This window comes from Neolamprologus multifasciatus, chromosome 1, assembly GCF_963576455.1.
Source record: "Neolamprologus multifasciatus chromosome 1, fNeoMul1.2, whole genome shotgun sequence".
Classification (NCBI taxonomy): Eukaryota; Metazoa; Chordata; class Actinopteri; order Cichliformes; family Cichlidae; genus Neolamprologus; species Neolamprologus multifasciatus.
Window position 1 is genome coordinate 29,263,880 of NC_140439.1, and position 21,976 is coordinate 29,285,855.

General features: G+C 38.5%; 1 protein-coding gene across 1 annotated transcript; it reads right to left on the reverse strand.

The window, feature by feature from the left end:
• Positions 1 to 6,282: 6,282 nt before the first annotated feature.
• On the reverse strand, positions 6,283 to 18,393 carry ube2q1 (ubiquitin-conjugating enzyme E2Q family member 1). The gene is made up of 13 exons (XM_085159905.1): positions 17,685 to 18,393; positions 17,199 to 17,303; positions 15,243 to 15,365; positions 14,872 to 14,925; positions 13,519 to 13,659; positions 13,023 to 13,107; positions 12,429 to 12,489; positions 12,240 to 12,330; positions 12,084 to 12,142; positions 11,907 to 11,955; positions 11,663 to 11,758; positions 10,034 to 10,100; positions 6,283 to 9,504 (listed from the first exon to the last, which is right to left on the reverse strand). Exons 1-13 carry the CDS (start codon positions 17,841 to 17,843, stop codon positions 9,473 to 9,475), a joined length of 1,122 nt encoding a protein of 373 aa, XP_085016031.1. The 5' UTR covers positions 17,844 to 18,393; the 3' UTR covers positions 6,283 to 9,472.
• Positions 18,394 to 21,976: the final 3,583 nt, after the last annotated feature.

Here is a 21,976-nt window from a genome sequence, read left to right on the forward strand (position 1 = left end):
CAGTGAGTGTCCTCTCTCAAAGAATTATTGGATTTAAATGAAAAGAACCAGGAAGGCTGCAGAATATGGAGCAAAATGCAGATTCGTGGATCATTAATATTTACATATACTTCAAGCAGAGGGAGAATTGGATTTTGAGGCGGGCCTTTTATGCATTCTGCCTCTTGATTGTAACGTTGCTGCAGCCCATGAGGCAAACTATGAATACATTTGAAGTGAATCTTTTAATGGAGACATGAAAGGAGGCCTGTGAAGGTCAGCTACTCAGTAGCGCTGAGAGCAACTAAAGGAGCTTAACCTGTTTGTGTTACTAAAAAATTGAATAAGAAAGGTTTCTTTTTTAAAGTGTAAGTGCTGTAATTTATGACTAAAATGTATATTCTTCTCTTTTATCACTGGAATTATGAAGCCTAATGTTTTCTCAGTAGCAGGCAGCCATTTATATAAAGCCTTGCTGCTGGGGGATATACGCAATCAATCTCTAATTGCTTTGTTGAATATTAGCAGACAAGAGTTATATTCAACAAACTTTTATGGAACCATGTTTGTGTAACGTTGATGTTTTCTTTAATGAACACTTACATTTTAAAAAAAATGTGGCCCCAATTCTCCATTTTTGTGTTGTTTTAGGTGAATAACTACAGTGAACACTTGTGCTTTTACTTTGGTTCTTTGAGGAAAGACCTCGTGGTGGTTTGAGTGGAAACTTGTTTCCTTAAGGAACCCTTAAGGAAAATTTCCCAACCTGCCAGATAGCCTATATACGTCACTCACTCACTTGCTTGTTTCAACACATGATGAGAATTTTCAAATTATTTAAATAATCCGTCCTGTAATTGTGCTTGATCTGCATTGTGGCCCCTCAAGATGCTCAGCAAAGGACTATAAGGGAAAGCTTTTCTTCAGCTTCACGTGTGTGTAAGGGCTGGGACTGAAAAATGAAAAATATAAAATATTCCCACAAGGTCTTCTTTATGTTCCTGTTTCTCTTCCACAGATTGTGTTAGTGTCACTTTAAAATATCATATCAATACTGGAAGAGTAATGGGCTCCATCACCTTTTTCATGTCTTTGTGGTGCCTTTCTACACTAACTTTTATAATTTGGTTCAGAGCGTCTGTGGGTTGGTTCAAAAGATTTCATGATTCATTTTCGATTCTGTGCACTTTGTCAGCCACCAATTTATTTTGAAGGCCTTGAAGGTAAATCTGTTGTCAGTCGACTGGTGATGTGAATTTAGATATCCCCTGCCAAGGACAGACCTGGTAGCAATAAGAGACAAAGTCATAAAGAAATGCAGGGAGATTATATTTAGGTCTAAACTACTTTTCTTTGTCATTTATTTGTTGTTGATTCTGCCTTGTGTGCAGAATTATCTTCCGTGATGATATGAACAGGATTTAAGAAATCTTTTGTTAAAAAACCGAAACAGCTCATTGTGCAAATTCCACTTGCTGTAGATTCTCGCAGCAAGACTTGCAACCCAGGTCTTGTTTCAGTTGCTTAAGTAATCCAGCATAAAGCACAAAAAAAATCTGCTGATTTTAATTCTCTTATCCAATTCAGAGTTGGAGCCTATCATGGGGTGAGAGGTGGGGTCACTAATCTCTCAGAGGCCTAACATTTGGAGTTAGACAACCGTACATGCTCACATTGACGTCTATGGTCAGTTTAGTCTTTGGAAGAAAGCTGGATTACCCAGAGAAAACCCACACCGGGGGAGAACATGCAAGTTCAAACAATGCATACATTTGTCATATGTAAAGATTTTCATTAAAAAAAAAATCAGCTTTTTGAGAAAAAAAATGTTCCCACAGCATACTTAAGGTATGACTATGCAGCGCATTGTTGCTGCCAATAAACTAGTGGATCATATGTCCTTGGAACAAATGAGGTATCTTCTGACCTTCATAGTGACATCGGCAATTGCACTGTGGGTACTGTGGGTTACGCTAACCAGGCTGTCAAAAGCAGCCACTCCTGCCTCAGATGATGATGACTGTTAAGCTGTTTGTGGTGTCATGAGGTTTGTTCTACACTCTGTCAATCAAACCTTATAGCAACAGAGAAACCACCTGTCGAAACTAGGGTGAAACACACCAAGATCTAATGTAGTTGAGGTCACATGATATATGAGTTTTGAACCACACTTTGGAGAATTGGTTCGAACATGCTCACGGTTAGCTCAATACAGCTTTACAGTATCGAGCGTTCAATCTATAGTTGTCTGTCTCTCTGTGTTAGCCCTGCGGCAGACTGGCACAGGGCTAACACAAGGGTGTACCCCACCTCTCGCCCTGTGACAACCGAGATAGGCTCCAGACCCACCTACCACAGCCCTGAATTAGATAAGCAGAAGAAGATGGATGGATGGATTCACAGAGTTCCACACATACAATAATGTATTATTCAGTAGCCATTCATAATGTTCTCCCTGTGACAACTATAACAGTCTGTACATTCATCACAAGGAGATTTCTAATATGTGATAATATACTTATCTATCCTAATTACTAGGTTATGTTGTCTTCTCCATCTTCGTCGCCTAAAGCTCGAGGCCTCAATTTCAAATAAATGACTAATTATTGTGATCTAAACATCAGCACAGTGTGAGCAGTAGAGTGTTTTATAGCTTTTCACTATCTGTCTGTGGGGATGACACCTGACATAGCGATCGAGATGATCTGCTGTAACATCAGGTCACACTGAGATTTGCTATTTTTTCAGAGAGAGACACGATTACTCTAGCCCTGTGCCTGTGCTCTCAATTTAGCTTAACAAGGCTCACACGGAGCACTATAAAAGTGCTGCTTGTCTATTAATACCAGGAAGCACCTGCTGTCTGTTAAAACATCTGGTTTTGTTCCTGTTGCACTGTTTAAAGCATCTTTGGGATACTGACCGCAGGAGTTGGCAGGAACAGATTACTTTAATTAAATGCATCCAGGAATAAAAGACAACTACAGGCTGTCACATCCTAAATGAGACACAGTGCTGCCCTTTAAACATGCCTATGGAGGTAAGAAAACTGCATGATGAAGGCAATCTGCATATTTTGTTTAAATAGCTACTGTAAGCTAAAGAGAATAACGAGGTATAAAATATACAAGTTAATATTTCCATTTCCTTTTTATGATGTTTATTAAAATGTTCAGCATCAAACAGGAAATTTAAACCTTTAAACTTGTTCTAAGTGTGTTGTCTTTCTTGGAATTTTACATACACTAATCATGGGCATGAATGGTAGTTTTTAACTGCTGGCAACACAACATCCACAGATTACGATGCTGCCACCGCCATGCTTGGGAGTACATATAGTGTTCTTAGGTTAGAAAGCCTCACCTTTACTTTTAAGTATTTGTCTTCTTCCTCATTTATTTTGTTTTCCTGCATATTTACTTATACATTTCACATCATCAAATATATTTTAATATTAGACAAAAAAAAAATTTTAATGATAAAAAGTAGTTTTTAAATGATTATTTCATTTAAGGTGGAAAAAAAGCGATCGAAACCTACCTGTCAAAAATTCTTATGTACAGTTGTTTGATGATTTCCAAATCTGCAGTAGCTCCAAGAGACCTTTACAACTGCTGTCTAAAATTCTCCTTCTTAACTCTTCACTGGGTTCCTTAGACTTTCCCATTGTTCTCAGTATTGGTTGATCCAATGAGTTCTTTCAAACAAATCCTTTTCATGCTGGCAAAGAGAAACTACCAGTTGTAGTTGATCATGATCACCAAACAGAGTACCTTGGCCCTATTATATTTTCTCCCACCTTCCTTTTAAATTTTCTTTCCTGACTGTCAGCTTAGACATTGTCATACTACACATATGTTGCAATAACTGAAATAACAGAAATTGATAAACAGATGAAAGAAACACACAAACAAGAGGAGAATTTATAGAGCTCATCTTGAAAAAACTCAAAATATATTTGGCACAACATTGCATTCAGATCATAATTCCGATTGCAAAAGCTGCCAGGCAAGACTGCTTTAAGAAAAAGAACCCTTAGTACATCTTATTTAAAGATTAGAGTATAGATTTGAGCCTGTATACTTTTGACCCTGTGTGGATTAGCGAAAACTCAAAATGAATTTAGACCTTTGCACTAAATTCTTTATCTTAAGTGATTAAGGATGTATGCTATACAATCATGTCACTTGATAATGAGAACGATTCTGTTCCCTTCACAGGCAAAACAGTAAGGCTATTTTAAAAAATGTTTCAAGGCTAAGCTAAATACTAGCTGTCCGTGGACAGCTAGTATTTACAGTAAACATAAATTAAATCTTTGCTATCTGCATTAACCGTAATATGATATCTGCGCAGTTGGTGAGAGGAGGAGGATTGGTCAGGTGCAGGACTAAAAGGCTCAGAGCTCCCAGTTGATGCACACAATTTGAATCTGGGTTTACACTTGAGCATGTTGCCAGTAAAAGGTAATACAGTCAGGCTCTGATGGACGTGGCTATCAAGCTGGAGGCTATCAATCAGCTCCAGCTGGTTTTGAATGCGTCCCACCACGCAGTGCTCTGGCCCAGGGTGGAGGAGGAAAAGTCAGCTATTTCACGCCCTCAGTTTGGACACTTAATCACACAGATGCACAGGGTATTTCCTTTGTGTTCCACCCTTGCTGATCTCTTGCAGAGCTGGATCTAAGGTAAGCAGCAGGTTGGACATGGATAATGAGCCCTTCTCTTCTCCAGCTCAGAGGGCAGCCATCCAGACCTACCAGTAAACAAAAATAAAAACTGCTGTAACAACCGGCCATTAGCCTTTTTTTTTTGACAAACTGCTTGTTTCCACTTCTCATTATGCTGGCATCCAAGTTTAAATTGGAGATGTGGTACCAGTTCCTAATTTTGTGGTTCTTGGCTTAAGTGGTTTATAAAACCCATAACTATCCAGGTTGCAACAGGATGACAATCAATAGGTCGTCTGTTATCAGTGATGGGTCTCCTGCTCGTTATGAGACCTGTTTGGGATTAATTCCGCTATTTATCACAAATGTGACATCCATTAGATGGGGGAGAAAAAAAAACTGATGGTAGATTATGAACTGTCCATGTCCATATGAGACTGAATTCCATCAATAGCAAACCTTTCACTGAAAGAAATGACCTCATTATTCATTCATTCAACCTTGGAGGAAATGAGCTACAGAGACGGTAAGAACAGGAATGAGTTTTATAATGGAGCACCAACTGCGGACCAATGTTACAAGCCAGCAGTTGTTGAATATCACAAAAAAAAAAAAAATAGCCTCAAGTTATAAGGGTGCTCCATTACCACCTAGTGGTGTTTTCTAGCACAAACAGAACCTGGAAGGCCAACTAACCATTTAACTAATTCTACTATTAAACCATTAGTTGAAGCATTAAAGAGGATCAAATCTGCTTATCTCATTTACCCAACACACCACCAGTTCAAGTAGTTTCCCTTTGGGAAGTTGCAATAAATTATTGCCATCCAAAGAAACTAAACCAAAAATTGGAACTTCCTCTACTCCCTGCAAGATTATCGAAGCAGAGAAAGTCTCCAATTTGATCCCATGCATCCACTTCCCTTAAGCTGTTACTGTTGCCTTCACACTAGATGCATCTATGGGTATGTGACACTGATGCAACCATACTGTCATCTGACTACACTGGTCAAGTTTAAATTACTTCAGACATACAGCAATGTAATCTGAACATTTCATCATAATTGTTGGTGCACCGTGCTAGTTCAGATACCTATATACATCATCTGAGCGGGTCCTATTATTTATTATACTAAAAAAAAGGCATAGATTCTTAGATATAAGTTAAAAAACCAAAACCTTAAAATCATGTTTAAAGAGAAGCAGATGGACAGTTACTGAAGTCACTGCCACATTTCTTTTGGTCTTGTCAAGATACTAGGTGAGGAAGGCTAAGCAAAAGCTGACACCTGAATAATTAGGCAAACAACACCATCTACTGGAAAATGTAAGACATGCACTCAAACGCTAATAAAATTAAACTGCATGGACATCAGCACCTGCAAAAGTACAGTACAGTAATTATGCATGTGTGTAACCAAAAAAGTTTTACACTTTAGTTTCAAAATCTGCTAATTACCATTTAGGCTAGAGTAACATATTGTACTCCAACACCAGGTTTTCCAGTGTATATTCTACCTTTTGCCCTGGCAGCTGAAATAGCCTACATCTCCAATTCAACCCCAAAATGAATAAGTAGAGATCATCTTACTTCCATACTTCTAATCAACTTGTATAAATAAAGAAATAAAAAATTCATAAAATTCTTTATTCATAAACTTGATGCAAGTTTACAAATTACTTTACATGGTCAAAATCACCCTTGCAATGGAAAAAAAAGAAAGAAAAGAAATTAAACGAAAACAAAGCATGCCGACAGTGCATAACTTTATAACCCGGCCACCGCAGTTAATGAAGCAAGGTGAGGAACCCAGTTTCAGGCTAGTTCAGTCCTCCGATACGTTACTTGTCAAGCCAAGGTTTTGTTAGTCAGACATATGTTGGTGTAATAAAAGCTCTTATTTGGAGCACAACAGACTTGAGTACACCATTACCCCAAAAGGTCAAGTTAAAGATGCAGGATTATAATTGATCTGATGGCACACAAATCTGAACTGCGGCTTTTGTTGGGAACCCTGGCATCTTTGAAAAAGTAATCCAACCAGGTAGGATGTCTTGTAAGTCCATGAGTCTCATACTGTAGCTGACCTGGTTCATTAAACAGCACACAGGGAGAAACAATTCTGTGCACTGATGTAGTAGGAAAGCACAAGTACACATGTGTTGAAAAACTGGATACATCTATTAAAAAAACAAAACAAAAAAACAAAAACCAAACAGCCAACCACTTGTCTTTGGTTGCTTAGGGGAAACAATCCACTGATAAATGGACATGCAAAATACAGCAATATCAAAGACACAGGGTAGATGTTTCCTTAACTCCTGATCAAGTGCTTTATAATCAAAAAACATCTCTTCTCCATTTTGTTAAATCATTCCAAACACTTGCCAAGTAAATATTAACCTCAGAATCCTATCTGCAATTTGACAATAAAACCTACAGGTAAAAAGGGGGCGTAGTTTTAAAACAGCCCAAAAAAAGATTGCCAAATTCAATTTTTTTTTCCTTTTTCATGACGATATTCTGAAGCAAGAGCTTGGAAAATCGAGTGTGCAGTATGTATTCCTGAGTTTGCTTCTCCAGATAATGCAGGGGTGGGCTCAACAATATTACCGGAGTGAAGTGAATACCAATGCACATCATAACAGTTAACAACCATGCCAATAATCCATAGTCATGTTGAGATTGTTGTGGTGAGAACAACACAAGAGGGTGATTCTCGCCATATCCTGCAAGCCTCAATACATGGCAGACGTGCTGAACACGAACAAGCTCTATGCTTTGTACCCATCTCACACTGTTGAGACTGAGGTCAGTATCACTGAGGAAATTCTAAATAAACTCAAATATGAGGAATGCCTGTATGAAATGGCATAACTAAGCTTTCTACGCTGGTCATCAGGACAACATACTGAAAACAATGCAAGTAACCACACAACAGAACACCCACAACAAACGTGTAACTGCATTAATTGGAATGCTCCACAGTTTCTGCATATTATTCACATTACATCAAAGCCTCAGCATGCTGAGGGGTACAGCAGCGCTGAGAGTGGTCATGAATAGTAACCAGAGAGGTGGTAATGGGAAGAGCTAGGTCTTTCCTGTGGCAAATCTGAACAAATATTTATCAAACCTGACCAAATATTCTGGAAATGGAACAGCCTCGAGTTGATCTTGCCAAGTGTGAAGCTAGAATGGTAAGGAAAGGTAAATGGAAAGGTATATGGTCAAGACTATTGCTGTGAATTTGTAGCTCTGACTGAACTTTAAAACAGCCATGAGGTCAAGGAAAAGTCAGCAGGTAAAAGGTCACTTTTTTCCTAGACTGCAAAATTGGAAAAGTGGTCAGGATGTAGACCAGTTACAATAACTAAGCAGGTAACTATACTGTTAAGGTCTTAAGACTAATTTTCAGCTCAACAAAACTCCACAAGACTGTCTTCACTGCATAGCCTTACTGAGGTTCGTCTGGTTTAAGTGATTAGATATGAATAGCCAAACCTTTGGCATGCCAGGAACAGCTGCATCTATGCCAATATTGTTAGGGTCATTGTAGTTAGAGGTGCCATCAAATAAGGGGAATGATTACTGTCACTGCTGTCAATAAAATAAGGATATATTTATAAAAACAACAAAAACCGCAGTAGTCATAAGCTTACATAAGAACATGGTGAACTTTTCTTTCCTTCTGCAAGAGTGTCAATGAAGCAACTTTCTTACTCTAAATGGGTCTTGAGAAGTTGCAGTGCCCCTGCAGTTAATAGTCAAGAGTATATTGTAATACAGTCTCTGCCCAGCCAAAGACCCCGACAAGGTTACATTATAAACAATTAAATCCTTTTGCAGAAATACAAATGTACATGTTTACATGTGGAGTTAAAATCAACTACATTACAGTGTAATCCAATCCGAACATGCCCCTGCTTTGCCTGATGAGATTTTCTATGTTGCCACTCAGGCACCACATCTCTCCTGCAGGAGGTGGTCCAGTGGCTGCTTGGGATGATAACAGAGATCTCCCACTCGGAGCCCAGGAGGATGCTGTTCGTCATTATGGGCTGTGCCACTCAGACTGGAAAAGTCTCATCATCTTCTTCCCCAACTCAAGGTTTCAAGCTTTAAAAGACAGAGGTTTGAAAGCAAACTATCCCCAGAATCATGTTATTCCAGAGGAGGGGTCTTGGCATGAAAGATAATATATGAGCACAATATTACAGAGGCCATCCAAGGACAGAAAAGGTGGGGGTCCTTCCAAACACTAGCATTTAAATGTCCTTCCCAGCTACCAGTGCATCATATTAGGGAATGTCACAAGCCATTCTCAGATCCAGTTTGTGACCAGAAAGGCCTTGTCTGGCAACTGGAACATCAGACTGCCACTGCTGGAGGATAAAGCCATGCCGCACCTTTCAATCCACAGGCAGCAAGTAACGTTGGCATGCTCAATGCCAAAACCAAAGGGTGAGAAAGCACATAATATTGAATCTACCGATTTAATGGAGTATGGGACAAATGTTGAATGAAAAAGATAATCTGATTGCATCAGACAACAGAAGTATAAAGGGAAGTAATATCTGAGGAGAGGACACTTTTTTCAATAGCTAATGAAATTGGATGTAAATTTCATGTAGAGGTGGGATGTCTCTGTGTTTGTGTGCTAGTTTTTGGGTTGTCAATTAATGGGACATTTGGTATAGAGTTCCAAGTGTCATGTAGATAACAAAAATAGTTTGCAGGATAAAAACAATATTGGTCGCAAGGAAAAGGAAAAGAAAAATCTAAGACATATGGTCCCAGTTCAGGAAAGGCAACAGTCTGTATTAGCCATCCTCCTTAGGGGGTGTGTACCAGCCTAGGAAAGGAAGATAAAGGAAGATGATGACTACAGGGTAAAGGAAAACAAAGTCAATAATAGCGAATGTCAAAAATGATTGACCACATTACTTTCTACCTCACTGGCTTGCATCTGAATTTAGCAACATGTGTGGTGACTGGTGCAAGAACCAAAACCACCATGCAAATTTTTTTTCAGATGTTAGACTAAGGACATATAGTGCACATTAGGATCTGGCTTTGTATGTTTGTTTTTTTTCCCCCCAGCAGTCCTTTTCAATTGCATTCATTGTCATTAATCATATATATACACTAAATATGTTCAGTTCCTAAATTCTTTATTTTATTTAATCAAAAACAGGTTTTATTGTAGCAGAGTGACATGAATCACAAGCAGACTACATTCAAATGTAGTCCATGTTAGGTATATATATACACCACAGTTAATGATCCAATATCCCTCGGCTTTAATGGCTGAGAGGGTTTTGGTTTCAGTAAACAAGGTCTGCAATGTATTCTGTATGAAACTGGAGACAGAAAACACTCACCGTTCTTTTCATGGATCTGAACCAGGGATTTGTAGGACTGCTGTGCTCTGGCAAGATTGTACTGATTCTGCATTAAAAGATGAAAATGAAGCCAACTTTACCATGAGCACTGAGTTTAGGATAACATTGGAGAATAAGCAAATTGCAACGACAGCTGTTTCCTACAAGAAAAGGAGATTATTATCTAGCTAGCTCTAACATCAAGACTAAAACAGTGTGCAAGGTAGATGATAATGAAGACACTTTTTTGTCCTTCACACCAGACTGCAATCACAAACACCATCACCATTCAAGCTAGACTGCACCTGTAGTGCACCACACACTGCCTTCAGTACTAAAGTGTTAAGAATTCTGGGTTAACACATAATTTCCTTAGGGATTAATAAAGTATTCCGATTCTGATAACAGAGATATTTTAAACTACAAATACAAAATCCAAACTGTTCCACTTCCATTAATTTGTCCATTTTTGGACAAATTGAAAATTTACAGGGAATAAAATGTACAATAAAACCTTTATACAGTGCAAAACCTGTAGCAACAATAAGATGATGTGTCCCTTTATTCTCAGACTCACTGAAGTCCTATTTACATTAGTACCTACTCTGATCGACTCAGCATGGTTTGCCACAGTTTTCAATTAGGTCACAGTACCTTGTACCAGATACATTTTTAGTACCTGCTCAGATCGCTCGGGTTTCAAGCGATCCAAGCAGGTACCAAAATGTGGCGTCTTCAGACTGCATGCCACCGACTGGCTGGTCAGTAGCGCCATTCGATGAGTCATAAGAGCGTCCCGTACACGTAAAAATGAAAACCGCCATTTTCGAAACCCAGCAACGAGGGATATGGCTACAACAAACAACTTGCCTCAACATCCACCTTTTTGTAGCGTTTGTGTCACATATTAATTAGGTCACAGGACGCGTGGACAAGCTGCTATGACGACAACCACACAAGTTAGGTAGTACTGGATTATAATGGAAAACCCGACGATCCGAGTTGAGTTGTGGCAATCCGTGAGGAGTTGATCCGAGTAGGTACTAATGGAAAAAGGGGCTTAAGTCATCAACTGTATATATTTTCACAAATGGGCTGGTGTGGTCCCCTGTCTGACTCAATTTTACTTTCTTCTTTTTGGTATCTTTTTTTTTTAACTATCCAACTTATAATAGACTAATCTAACATCAAACATGAAGACTGGCTTCATTTTAAGACTCTATATGTAGACTATACATGCAAACCTGCAACATGTTTTACACAAATAGCCTTAAAAGTGGTGTGCAGGAAAAACACAGGTGAACTACACTTATTATCAGATCTGTTGTCATTAGGAAAGAATAAATTGCAATAACTGAAAACTATTGCAATGTCATGCCGAGAAAGATGAAAAGCTGTTTTGCTTCCTATCTGAGACAGCCTGTACTGTGCATCCCTACTCGGTCCAATTTGATAAGAATTAATAAACAAATCCAACATTCACTACCAAAACAAAAGGCTGTTGCACAGTATGACTGGCCATCACTTAGAACCATGTAACTGTGTGAAAGCCCCTGTCACTTTGGTTCACATAATTCACTATGTGAATCCACCATTATATCAGAGCTGAAATGAAGCTTCCTCACTTACTTTATTGGCTCCAAACTGCACTCTGGCTTTTCCTTTAACTAAAGTGGCATTGATCTGCATGATAACAGACTCAATGGAATAGGCACTGCTCCAACCCTGCAATCAGAAAACCAAATGTCAAATACAGCAGGTTTAAAAAAATATATATATTCAAAGAGTAGAAGGGAAAAAAACCCATTGAAAAACAAACCAAGGCAATACCTAAATTTGCCGTCTGCATTTTATGAAACCATTCTGAAAATACCTGTTTAGTAAGAAGTTCCATGCACAGGGCACCTCCGCCAAGAACATAACTAAAGCACGGGAAAGGAAACAATAAGGCAGAGTCACTTTTTAAATCTTACACTAATGCAGTCTCTGCTTGATAATGGCAACTTAAAAGGGAAGAAATTATAGAAGTGTACCAAGAAAATTAACTTACCCTCCAGAAAGCACAGGAGAAACTACCCGGACAAACGGTGGATCAAAAGGGAAATTATCCTGCAGAAGTAACCAGAAAAAAGGTTAATTTTACTTCAAAAGATTCCTACATTGCTATTTACTTTGATTTTGTTTGCAAAACATCAAGTTTACTTACTTTATATGAGAAGTTTAGTAAAATGTAGTCCATTCCCTCCTTTTCCTTTAGCACTTGTAAGTCACTGTGTAAAGGGCTATCTGGATCCACCCTGTAGGTCATAAAAATCGCACAGTTTGCCTTTTTGCACATATATATAATTTTTTATTTTTTTTTTAATTCATGACTCAATATCCTAAAGTTACTTACGTCCTCAGTTTGACGTGCCATTCGTATAGGCTGTCATTAACAAGTTCAACTGAATAGATGCCTGCAAAAGAAATTGTTTAAAATTGAACCTTCAGATATCTGCAATTGCAAGGCCTAGTAGCAGACTCCCTAATAAACCCTGTCCTTTTGATCAGTTCCCTCTTGAGAGTGGTGCGTAAGACACAGAGGCAAAGTATAAAATGCATTTTGTTTAATATGACCCACCATCACATGCTGTCAGCCAATATTCTTATTCTGCGGTGTGTTGCTATAGAAAGATTGTCAGTAAACAGTAAAGGGTGTAGATGCCTACAGTACAATCACCACACCCACATGAGTGTTCATGTCCTGACCTCATTAGGACAAGACAGAAAGAGTAAGGTACGTCACAATGGTGAGAGTAAGGAATTGAGCACACTAAACATCTTCCCAAATACTTTCCTCTGACCATGTAAATGCCATGGCTCTCTATTGCAATGCCTAACGTTCAGAAATATTCCTCCATTACAAACAAAGACAGGACCCATGATACATTTATGTGTGATTATTTGTTGTTGCTCAAAGGTTAAACAAATTAGTGTGTACTGTTTGTACCTGTCTTATAACTCTGAGACCTGTAGATCTCTCTTAGTTCCTTCATCAAACGGTCAGAGGCTTGCACTGAGCCAGACACAGCTCCCTGGAAAATATAAAACAACTATAAAAGACAAAGAATGCAGTCCTAGGGGTAAAGCTGCAATTTTTACTTAAATTGAGCCAGTATCAGAGACAAAGCTTTATCATATCAGACATCAATATTTATATGAGTACCCCACATTGAGGGCATCTTTTGTTATGTATATATATATATATATATGTGTGCACATGAAACAGTCTATGAACTACAACAGCTACATTCCTGGGAATATTAACCCCCCCCCAAAATAAACAACTTTAATGTTGTTTTCAAGGGCAGAAGTTTAAAAAAAAAAAAAGTTATTCACTAATGCAATCACTAATAACAAACGGGGTATACCGAAATGCTGCATAGATTAATGAATTAGAAGCAAGGTGTGATAAATATTAACCAGCCTTTTTTCCTGAAACTTACATTCAAATGGTCCTGGCGCTGGTTCTTTCGGATCTTCTCCAAGATTGCCAAATTTTCCTTCTCAATCCCATCATCCTCAGATTTCTTCCCATCTACGGGCTCCTCCTCTTTCATTTCATAGTGGTCCAAATCCTCGATGTCCTGTTGGATCATACTTAATATTTCAAACATTTTAAATAACAACAGCATACACATATACAACAAAACAAAAAGCCCAGGGTTAAGACAATTGCAGTGTGATAAGATGAGAAAAGTTATTAGTGTTTGATTTTATGATGATAGTCATACATGCATAACTTGTGGATATTTTCATCAAACATTTTTCAAATTATAATACATAAACAAAGGCCAAAAGTACTCCACATAAAATCCATACAAATTAAGGAGTCGAGGGGGAAAAAAATATAAACAAAGACAAAAAAAGTCAATTCACAAAGCATGACTTGGGCTTACTGGGTTTCACTTTAAATTTGACCCTGGGTAGCAACAGCATTACCGCATTCTTGGATGAGACCTCCGTGTACAGATACCAAGACGATTAAAAGTATTTTATAACATCTAAATTCTGTCTTTTTGTTGATCAACATCAGTATGAAATAAGAATTATTAGAAGGAACTAACTGTATCATACCCCACCCCTTCTCCTTGAAGCAATTTTAAAATCTTGTTTTATAAACTTAAACATACTTAACATACTTAACAAACTTAAACATACTTTAATGTGTTTAAGTTTAAGAAAACAGGTCATATATTTGCAACTAAATGTTTGGAAGAAGACGACTGAATTCTGTTTTCACATTTATCCCAGAAAGTGGCTTTCAGACCATTAAACACCACTGAGGTACCAGCTAATTTTTTTTTTTTTAAATAAATAAGACCTTAAAAAAATCTGATCTATTGGTTTCTCTCATTACTTAATGATAGAGCTGTACTACTGATAAATCTGTTAACTAACAGTGTCTGTATTTTTGCTGACTTTCCTTGCTGGTATTTACTAATATGTTAGCTCTTTTCTACTCTTACTGACCAAAGGAGCTTAAAATTCAAACATTCATACAGCATATATTACACTTTATACAGCATATATCACTCAGACTCGCGCACAGCCCTGATTTGGCTGCAGAAGTTGTGTTGCCTTCAGCACCCATGTGTTTAACCTGTTCATATATTTTTAATCTTATAGTTTTATCCTACTTTGGGAAAGAAAAAAAATCAGCAGACCCTTTCATGTTGATAACTATGAGGAATGTAAAGGCAGACAAGGAACAGTGATTCTGGGTATGTTGAATTTGTTTCAAAGTACAGGCTCCAGAGTAATGCGTCAGGTGTTTTAGACTGAAGAGGATGACTTACTTCTCCCATTTCCTCCTCATCTTCTTCTTCAGATGTGACCTCCTCTGTTCCATGCTACACACACAAAAAACAACACAGACCATAAGGAGTTGATTCGTTTGCAAAATAATATTTTAAAAAAACAGGAGAACACATTTTGCTAAACATGGGAAGTGCCAATTCACTGACTTGAAGAAGAGCCTCACATGAATCACCAAGGGTGTTTATAATGTAGAGGGTCATTTCATAACTAACTATAAGTGGTTTTTGAGTGCAAAATAAAACATCCCAATCTACATTAAGGTATTTTAGCAAGGCATATTCATTAGAAGTAATCTGAGAAGCTATTGTCCATTAGGCTGGATTTGACAACATCAAGTGGGTAGACTTGCCTTTCTGTCTTGTCCCACTGGGCCTGCAGGCAAGGGCTGGTCCAGCATCTCCACATCAGGATGTTGGGGAAGATTATACAGTCGACATAGGTCACAAATTAGTTTCTTCAACTGCTGTAAAAGCTTGAAAGGAAAAACAAAATAAAGAATTGGAGCAACTATACAAGTTTGCAAATAAGAATACAGAGCAAGGCCATATAGCAGAAACATTGACTTTCACATGTTTCTGGAAAAAAAAAAAGTTGCACACACTATGAGTATAGAAATTAGTTTTGGACAAATGACCCACATATAACTTTTAAAGCTAAGAATTAAACATAGAACATTAGCAGTGCTGCAAACAAAATGTGGGAAGACTAGCATTGTATTTAGACAAAAGGATGGATGACAATCTTTAAACAGGTGTATTATGCTGTTGTAAATTTAGTGCAGCTGAGAAACTGTACCACCAAAAACATCTGCGCTTAAAAAAAAAAAAGAAAAAAAAAGGTAACGGAGATCCTATCTATCTACAAAGACAAAGGTTTGTCTCACTCATATGTCACACAGTTTCACAATGTTGTAATCCTTATATAGACCAAATTAAGTAGCAAACAAAAATAAAACCAACCAAAAAAAAGGCCTCCTGTCCAAACACTAACACTGCCCCCCCCCCCCCCCCCGAAAAAAAGTACATAATGTACACCTCATACCAGGGATTACATAAGAACCTACTTGAATATCTGACTACTTGTCAGATATTTTGACCTCTAAAATTGTCCTGGTGATCTAATATCACTGGAACAAACAACAAACCTGCTTGTTGACATGCTTATCAAATTCCTTAAGTACACGCACACACTGACGCACGAAAGACTTTTAGATTTGAAAGCCTATGTAAAAAGGTGTGCATTTTGAGACAACACTAGTTTAAAAAAAGAAGAAAAAATGTTAAATTTAAAAAAAAAAAAAGGGGGGGGGGGGGGGGGAGACAAACACTAAAGCAGAAACTAAAGGAGCCAGTAGAAAAACAGAAAAACATCCATGGCGCACAACTGTGTGATTCTACAGGTAAATGAATGAAATTAAAAAAGAAATGAAGAGAGGCAAGTGAAGAACAAGTGCATCATGGGACACCCCCCAGCAGCTTGAGCTTATAGCAGCATACCTAGGGGATGGTTAAGGGTCACCTGATCCAGTTCCCTCTATAAGCTTCATCAGGAACTGAGAATTTTAAGCCTACTCCTAAAAATGTATGCCTGCTTCCTAAACCTAAACAGAGAACTGCTTCCACAAGAGAGGAACCCGATAGCTGGAAGCCATACTTATTAGGAACAACAAGAAAGTCTCCACTTTGAAGAATTTAACCTGTTAAGAATTTAACAGGTAGGTATTTAAAAGACACTAATATGGAATAAATATGAGCCCCATGTTAGTCTTCTCGCTGTAGCATTTTGAATCTTTTCGGGAAGCATCCAGGTTAACAAATAATATGAAACTACAATATCTAGCCTAGAAGTATGAACACAAAAATACATACAAGTTCATATTTAAGATATTAAATTTTATCTCATATTTTAAAAGAAATGCATTCCATCTGTTCTTTGTTTATTGTACTAATCTGAATCCAGCTGTTGTAACATTATCGAGTGGTTTTCGACATGTAGGTCTAGCCTAAAAATATGCTCCTCTATACGCCTGCAGGTGCATTTTGAATGACATGGGGAAAAATAAGGAGTGACACTAAAGTTGGAGTTTGCTTATGCTAATAGTGTCTTGGATTAATCTAAAATACATGTTGGAGCCATCTGTATTGTTGATAACTGCTTAAAAATATGGAAATATGTTTCGTCCTTTAAAGTGAGGCCAGCTTACATCATTATTTGGTTATGGTTTTGAGGTTGTTAAAGTGATGAGCAGCTCTATTCCTAAAGTGTCCCATGTCACAAAGTGCACTGAGAATATAAGGATATCTACCAGAGTGCTGCCTTTTCTCACATCTTCCAATCTCTCCAAAACTTGAGCCAAGCTCGGGTCATCAGAGTCCACAAACCAAATTGGCGGTGTAGATGGATAAGATTCCTAGAAACACCAAAAAACACAACACAATGATACCAATGCGTTTAACACTTATTTACACGCGTTGCAGGATTTTTAACGCATTGAATTTTACAATTACATACGAAAATTTGAGTTGACGACATTAGCATTCTGGATGCATCGTGAGCTAAATGCTGGGATTGCCTAAAAACATTGCGTAATGTGAACTGCCTGAACAAATATCACCTAACAAATAGCGAAATGACAATGGTTATTTCAACTATGTAAAACCTGTCCCACTTAGCGACAGACTGTACGGTTGTGAAGGTAGCTTATTACCTGACTATCAAGTTAACCGGCTAACTTTAGCTCGCTAGCTACCAACAAGGCAAAACCCCGGCATCTGAATTCTCGTCCACTTACCGTTATATTACAGTGGATAATTAATAGCTTTTCCCCAGTTACATTAAACTGGCAACTCAGTTCGTCAGGTTTCCAGTCAATTATCCTGAATCGTTCGTGGTTTGGATCAAAAATGGACTCCAAAAACTTCAGTTCGGCCTTCAGCCCCGACACCGACATCTTCCACGCATCTCCGGCTGGGCCGCTGGGGAGGGGGAGAAGTCGGGACTTAGCTTTCAGCTAGCTAAAGAAACAGCGTAAACTGTAGTAAAAGAAAATGACTATAAAAAGTGGCAAAGAGACGGCGGTCTGCCCCAGCGGATTTAGCTGGATACGCAGTGCCAGCTATAAGTCTCCTCCGGTCAAATTTCACCACAAACGGATGTATTTGCTAATGAAGCAGCTAGTTAGCTCCTAGCTTTAGTCAACGCCTGAAAACAGCGCAGTGCTTGGCAAGCTGCTAGCGAACGAGTTAGCGAGCTAGTCCGTTGTTGTCTTTCCGTCTATTGTTGTTGTCTGCCTATGATAACAACATTTTAAGGCTCTCGCGGTGTTCTGAGACCGTCTCCTTACAGTCCCATCGTGGTGTTCTTTATTATTTACTTAATCGGAAATCAACTACACACTCTGTACGATCTGACCTAATATCCCGCTACAGGGGTAGTGTTTTTCATCCCGGTGCACAACTGTAGCTGGCCTCTTGTGGGGTTTAAAGATGGCGTTCCGCAACCTCCCCGCTCCTGCAGAATCCCAGCATTCAGTGCGTCTTTAATTTATTTTCGGTGTGAGAAAATAAAGGTAAGTTCATGATAATAATGTCATTTAGTTAGGCATTTATTTGAGGACAAAACTTTCACTCTGATGTTCATTTCAAGTAAAGCTAATTAATTTCCTAATTTACATATTATATACAGAGCAAAATTCCATGCACAGAACTTAGAATTTAGTTATTTCTAGTGCTTTGAGCATAATTGCTCAAAAAACACAGTGTTGTACAAGTGTGGGAGTGCAATAATGATTAATGTTGTCTTACAGGGGGTCACATGTTGTTCCTGTTATATTTCATAGGGGAGCAGTGCCACCCTGTGCCACCCTTTAGACATGCCCCTGACCAGGGGATGATATCAGCACAGATATAATGAGGCTTATCTATTTATTTATTTTAAACAGCTAGTAATTGATGTCTGATAAAGCAGTATGTTATCATTTATGAGGTGAATCCATTTGTTAATATTATATGATGAGTTCTGGCTAGCCTTGAATATGAGCAACCAAACAATTTAACAAAAACATTTTTTTAAATATATTTTCCAAAAGTTAATTATTTATTTGAATTTTCAGTAGCAAGCATGTCAGTCTGAACTAAAATGGTCATTAGAGTGTATTACCATGTTTTGATAATATTGACTTGCTGCTTTATTTAAAGTTTTAGCCTAAGCAAAATATCTGTGTGTGAGTGTGTGTCTATGTATATAAATCAATGTTTAATTAAAAAAACAAATTTTCATCCCCCCCTCCAAGGAACCTCCCAAGGATCAGTCCCATCCATCTTCTGGCCAAAAACCTCCGCACAACATAAAAACTCCTGTTAGGCATCATAGCACCTAAGATGAATGGGCACTAATTTCAATACATGAGTGGGGCACAGAAAGGAATTGACAGAAATACTACCTGGGGCAATGTCACAGTACTGGGCCATGTGGCCCAGTGTTTGAGTTCTAATGCATATTTTTGTATTCCCATGTTGTAGTGTAACACATCTAGTTGTTTACTAGTTTGCAGTTTAGTCCTTGGTTTCTTAGTCCCTTTTGTCATCTCTCCCTGGTCCGTGCGTCTGTCTGTCATGTTTCATGTCTGTATGGCTCTTGTTGTCAAGTTCATGCCACGTCTATGTCTTTGTGTTTCCTGTTTTATTTTGGAAGAGTCTGGTGTTCTTTGTTCATTGTAGTTAGTGTTACTCTCCCCTGTATTGTCATTATGTTTCATTCTAGTCAGCTGTGTTCTCGTGTGTCTCCACTTCCCCTGATCACCTCATGTGTGTATTTAAGTCCCCAGTCTTCCTTTATTCGTTGCCGTGTCATCTGTTCAACTTCCCCCATGTTATGCCAGGTTTCAGGACTCTGTGCTTGTCATGTTGCTTACGTGTATATGTTTCATAGTTCTTTCTTGTTCCAGCACAGAGTCCTGTTTATAGTTGTCTCCGTCATGTGCATCATTGTCACCCTGTCTTTGCTTTCCCTTCTTAGTTTTCCCAGTTCAGCTTCTAGTTTAGTTTTGCCTCTGTGCTTTCTGTTGTTTGTCACGTTAATCAGCCCAAATAAAGGCTCGCTTTTTGTTTCAAGTTCAGTACTGTCTCCTCATCTATGTCTGCACCTGGAACCTCACACTCCCACACACAACCTGCCCGCCGCAGACCGTGACAGGCAAAACATCAGCTGAACTGTAAGCCCAGACTGACCATCCTCACCTCACTACAAAAAAATTACCAACCCCCCCCCCCCCCCCCAAAAAAAACCCAACAACAAAAAAAACAAACTCAACACGTGGATTTTTGAATGCCTAGAACTGCACAAGATTAATTGGACCCTAAGCTGGACTGAAAGACAGCACAGAGGCACTAATCATGGCAGCACAGGAACAAATTCTAAGTTCAAGTTCCATAGAGACTGACTGGGGTCTACCACACCAGGCAAGACTCCAGGTGCAAGCTGTGCAAAGATGCCCCATGAGACAATCCAGTACATAACAGCAGGGTGCAGATGCTAGCAGGCAGGGCATATATGGAACGACATAATCAAGTGGCTGGCAGGAACTCTGTACAGGAACATCTGTGCCAAGTATCACTTTGAAATCCTGAGGTCAAAATGGGATATGCTCCCCAGCAATGTTCCCTCTAATTTTTCATGTGTCTGAGCAAACACACAAACTCCCTGAGTGGTCCCTTGGACCACTGTGAGCAACAGCAGACGTGTGCACTGTGGTCACGCCGGCATCTAATCCATCCAAGTTACAGCATTTACATTTATGTTAGACTACTTTTAATTAACTGCTTTATCCTACTTACAATTAAAATTTTTAAAAAATCTTGTTCATGACCTGTGTAGTATGTTAACACTATTGGAAGTAAAAATAACTTGAACTCCAATTTTGAAAACACAACTTTCTTTCTTTCTTTTTTCTTTCTTTCTTTTTCTTTTTCTTTTTTATAAAGCTCTGACTTGTATTATGAGTCTGTGGTCTGGGAGAGAGTCCTGTAACTCTCTATCTGCAAAATACAGTATATAATGACCAATGTTGGGCAATTAATTATATAGTTACTTCTTCAAAAAAGTTTGTTTTGCAAACAATGAAGTTTTTTGCAGCTGTTTACCTAAAAATGCAGCCAAGGCGTTTTTTTTAAATAAACATTTCAAACTATTTACAGAACAATCAGCTGTTCTGCATCAAATTTGATGCCACACAAATTATTTGTGCCACTCCAAAAAATAATTTCTGTCCACTATGAGATAAAGGAGAACATCACAAGCCTGATACCTGCAGGCCTGACAACAGGAGATGTATCCCTCCTGTAACATTCAGTAGTCGCCTCATTGTTCTGACACACGCAACTATAGACCACACTACACACTAACTACACAAGATTTGCGCTAAACGTGGCAAATCTCTCACATCTTAAAACACTGCTGTCACTCCTAAAACGTCCCCCTTTCCTAAACAACTAAATGCTATGTTACCATATCATTTTTTTTTTTGATTGGTTGACATGGTACATTTTTCCACCAATGGGAAAGGGGGAGGGGGGGGGGTTGGTTTTGTTTTTGCTCACAGGTGGAGAGTGCTTTCGAGCGTTTTCCTTATAAAACGCAGTTTTTACCGTTTCTTCCTGCAGTAAATATAAACAATGATAGTATTCAGGAAGAAAACCAAACATTGTATATATATATTTTCTATCATAACTCTGGTTTTACGTGGCCTATCAACGCAATTTAAAAACTGGTATTAAGTCCACACTTTTTCCGTCAATTGTTCCGTCTGTCCTGCTCACATCTCCAATGGTTGTACACGTTGTCATTAACGTGGCTTCACTCCACATCAGCCACGCCGCTTTGCTAGCTAAAACACCGGTGTCGGCACATAAGGACGCTGTCATAGCCTGTCAACGACGTTGATTAGCTGCGTATATACGAATGTGAATCGCATTATTGGCTGGACTATGGGATAAGGTGACATCGTTCTAATCCCATACGAGAGCAGCCAGTCACTTACCGACTAACACTGCAAGACAGAATTGTTAAAGTATTAATTTTAATTTC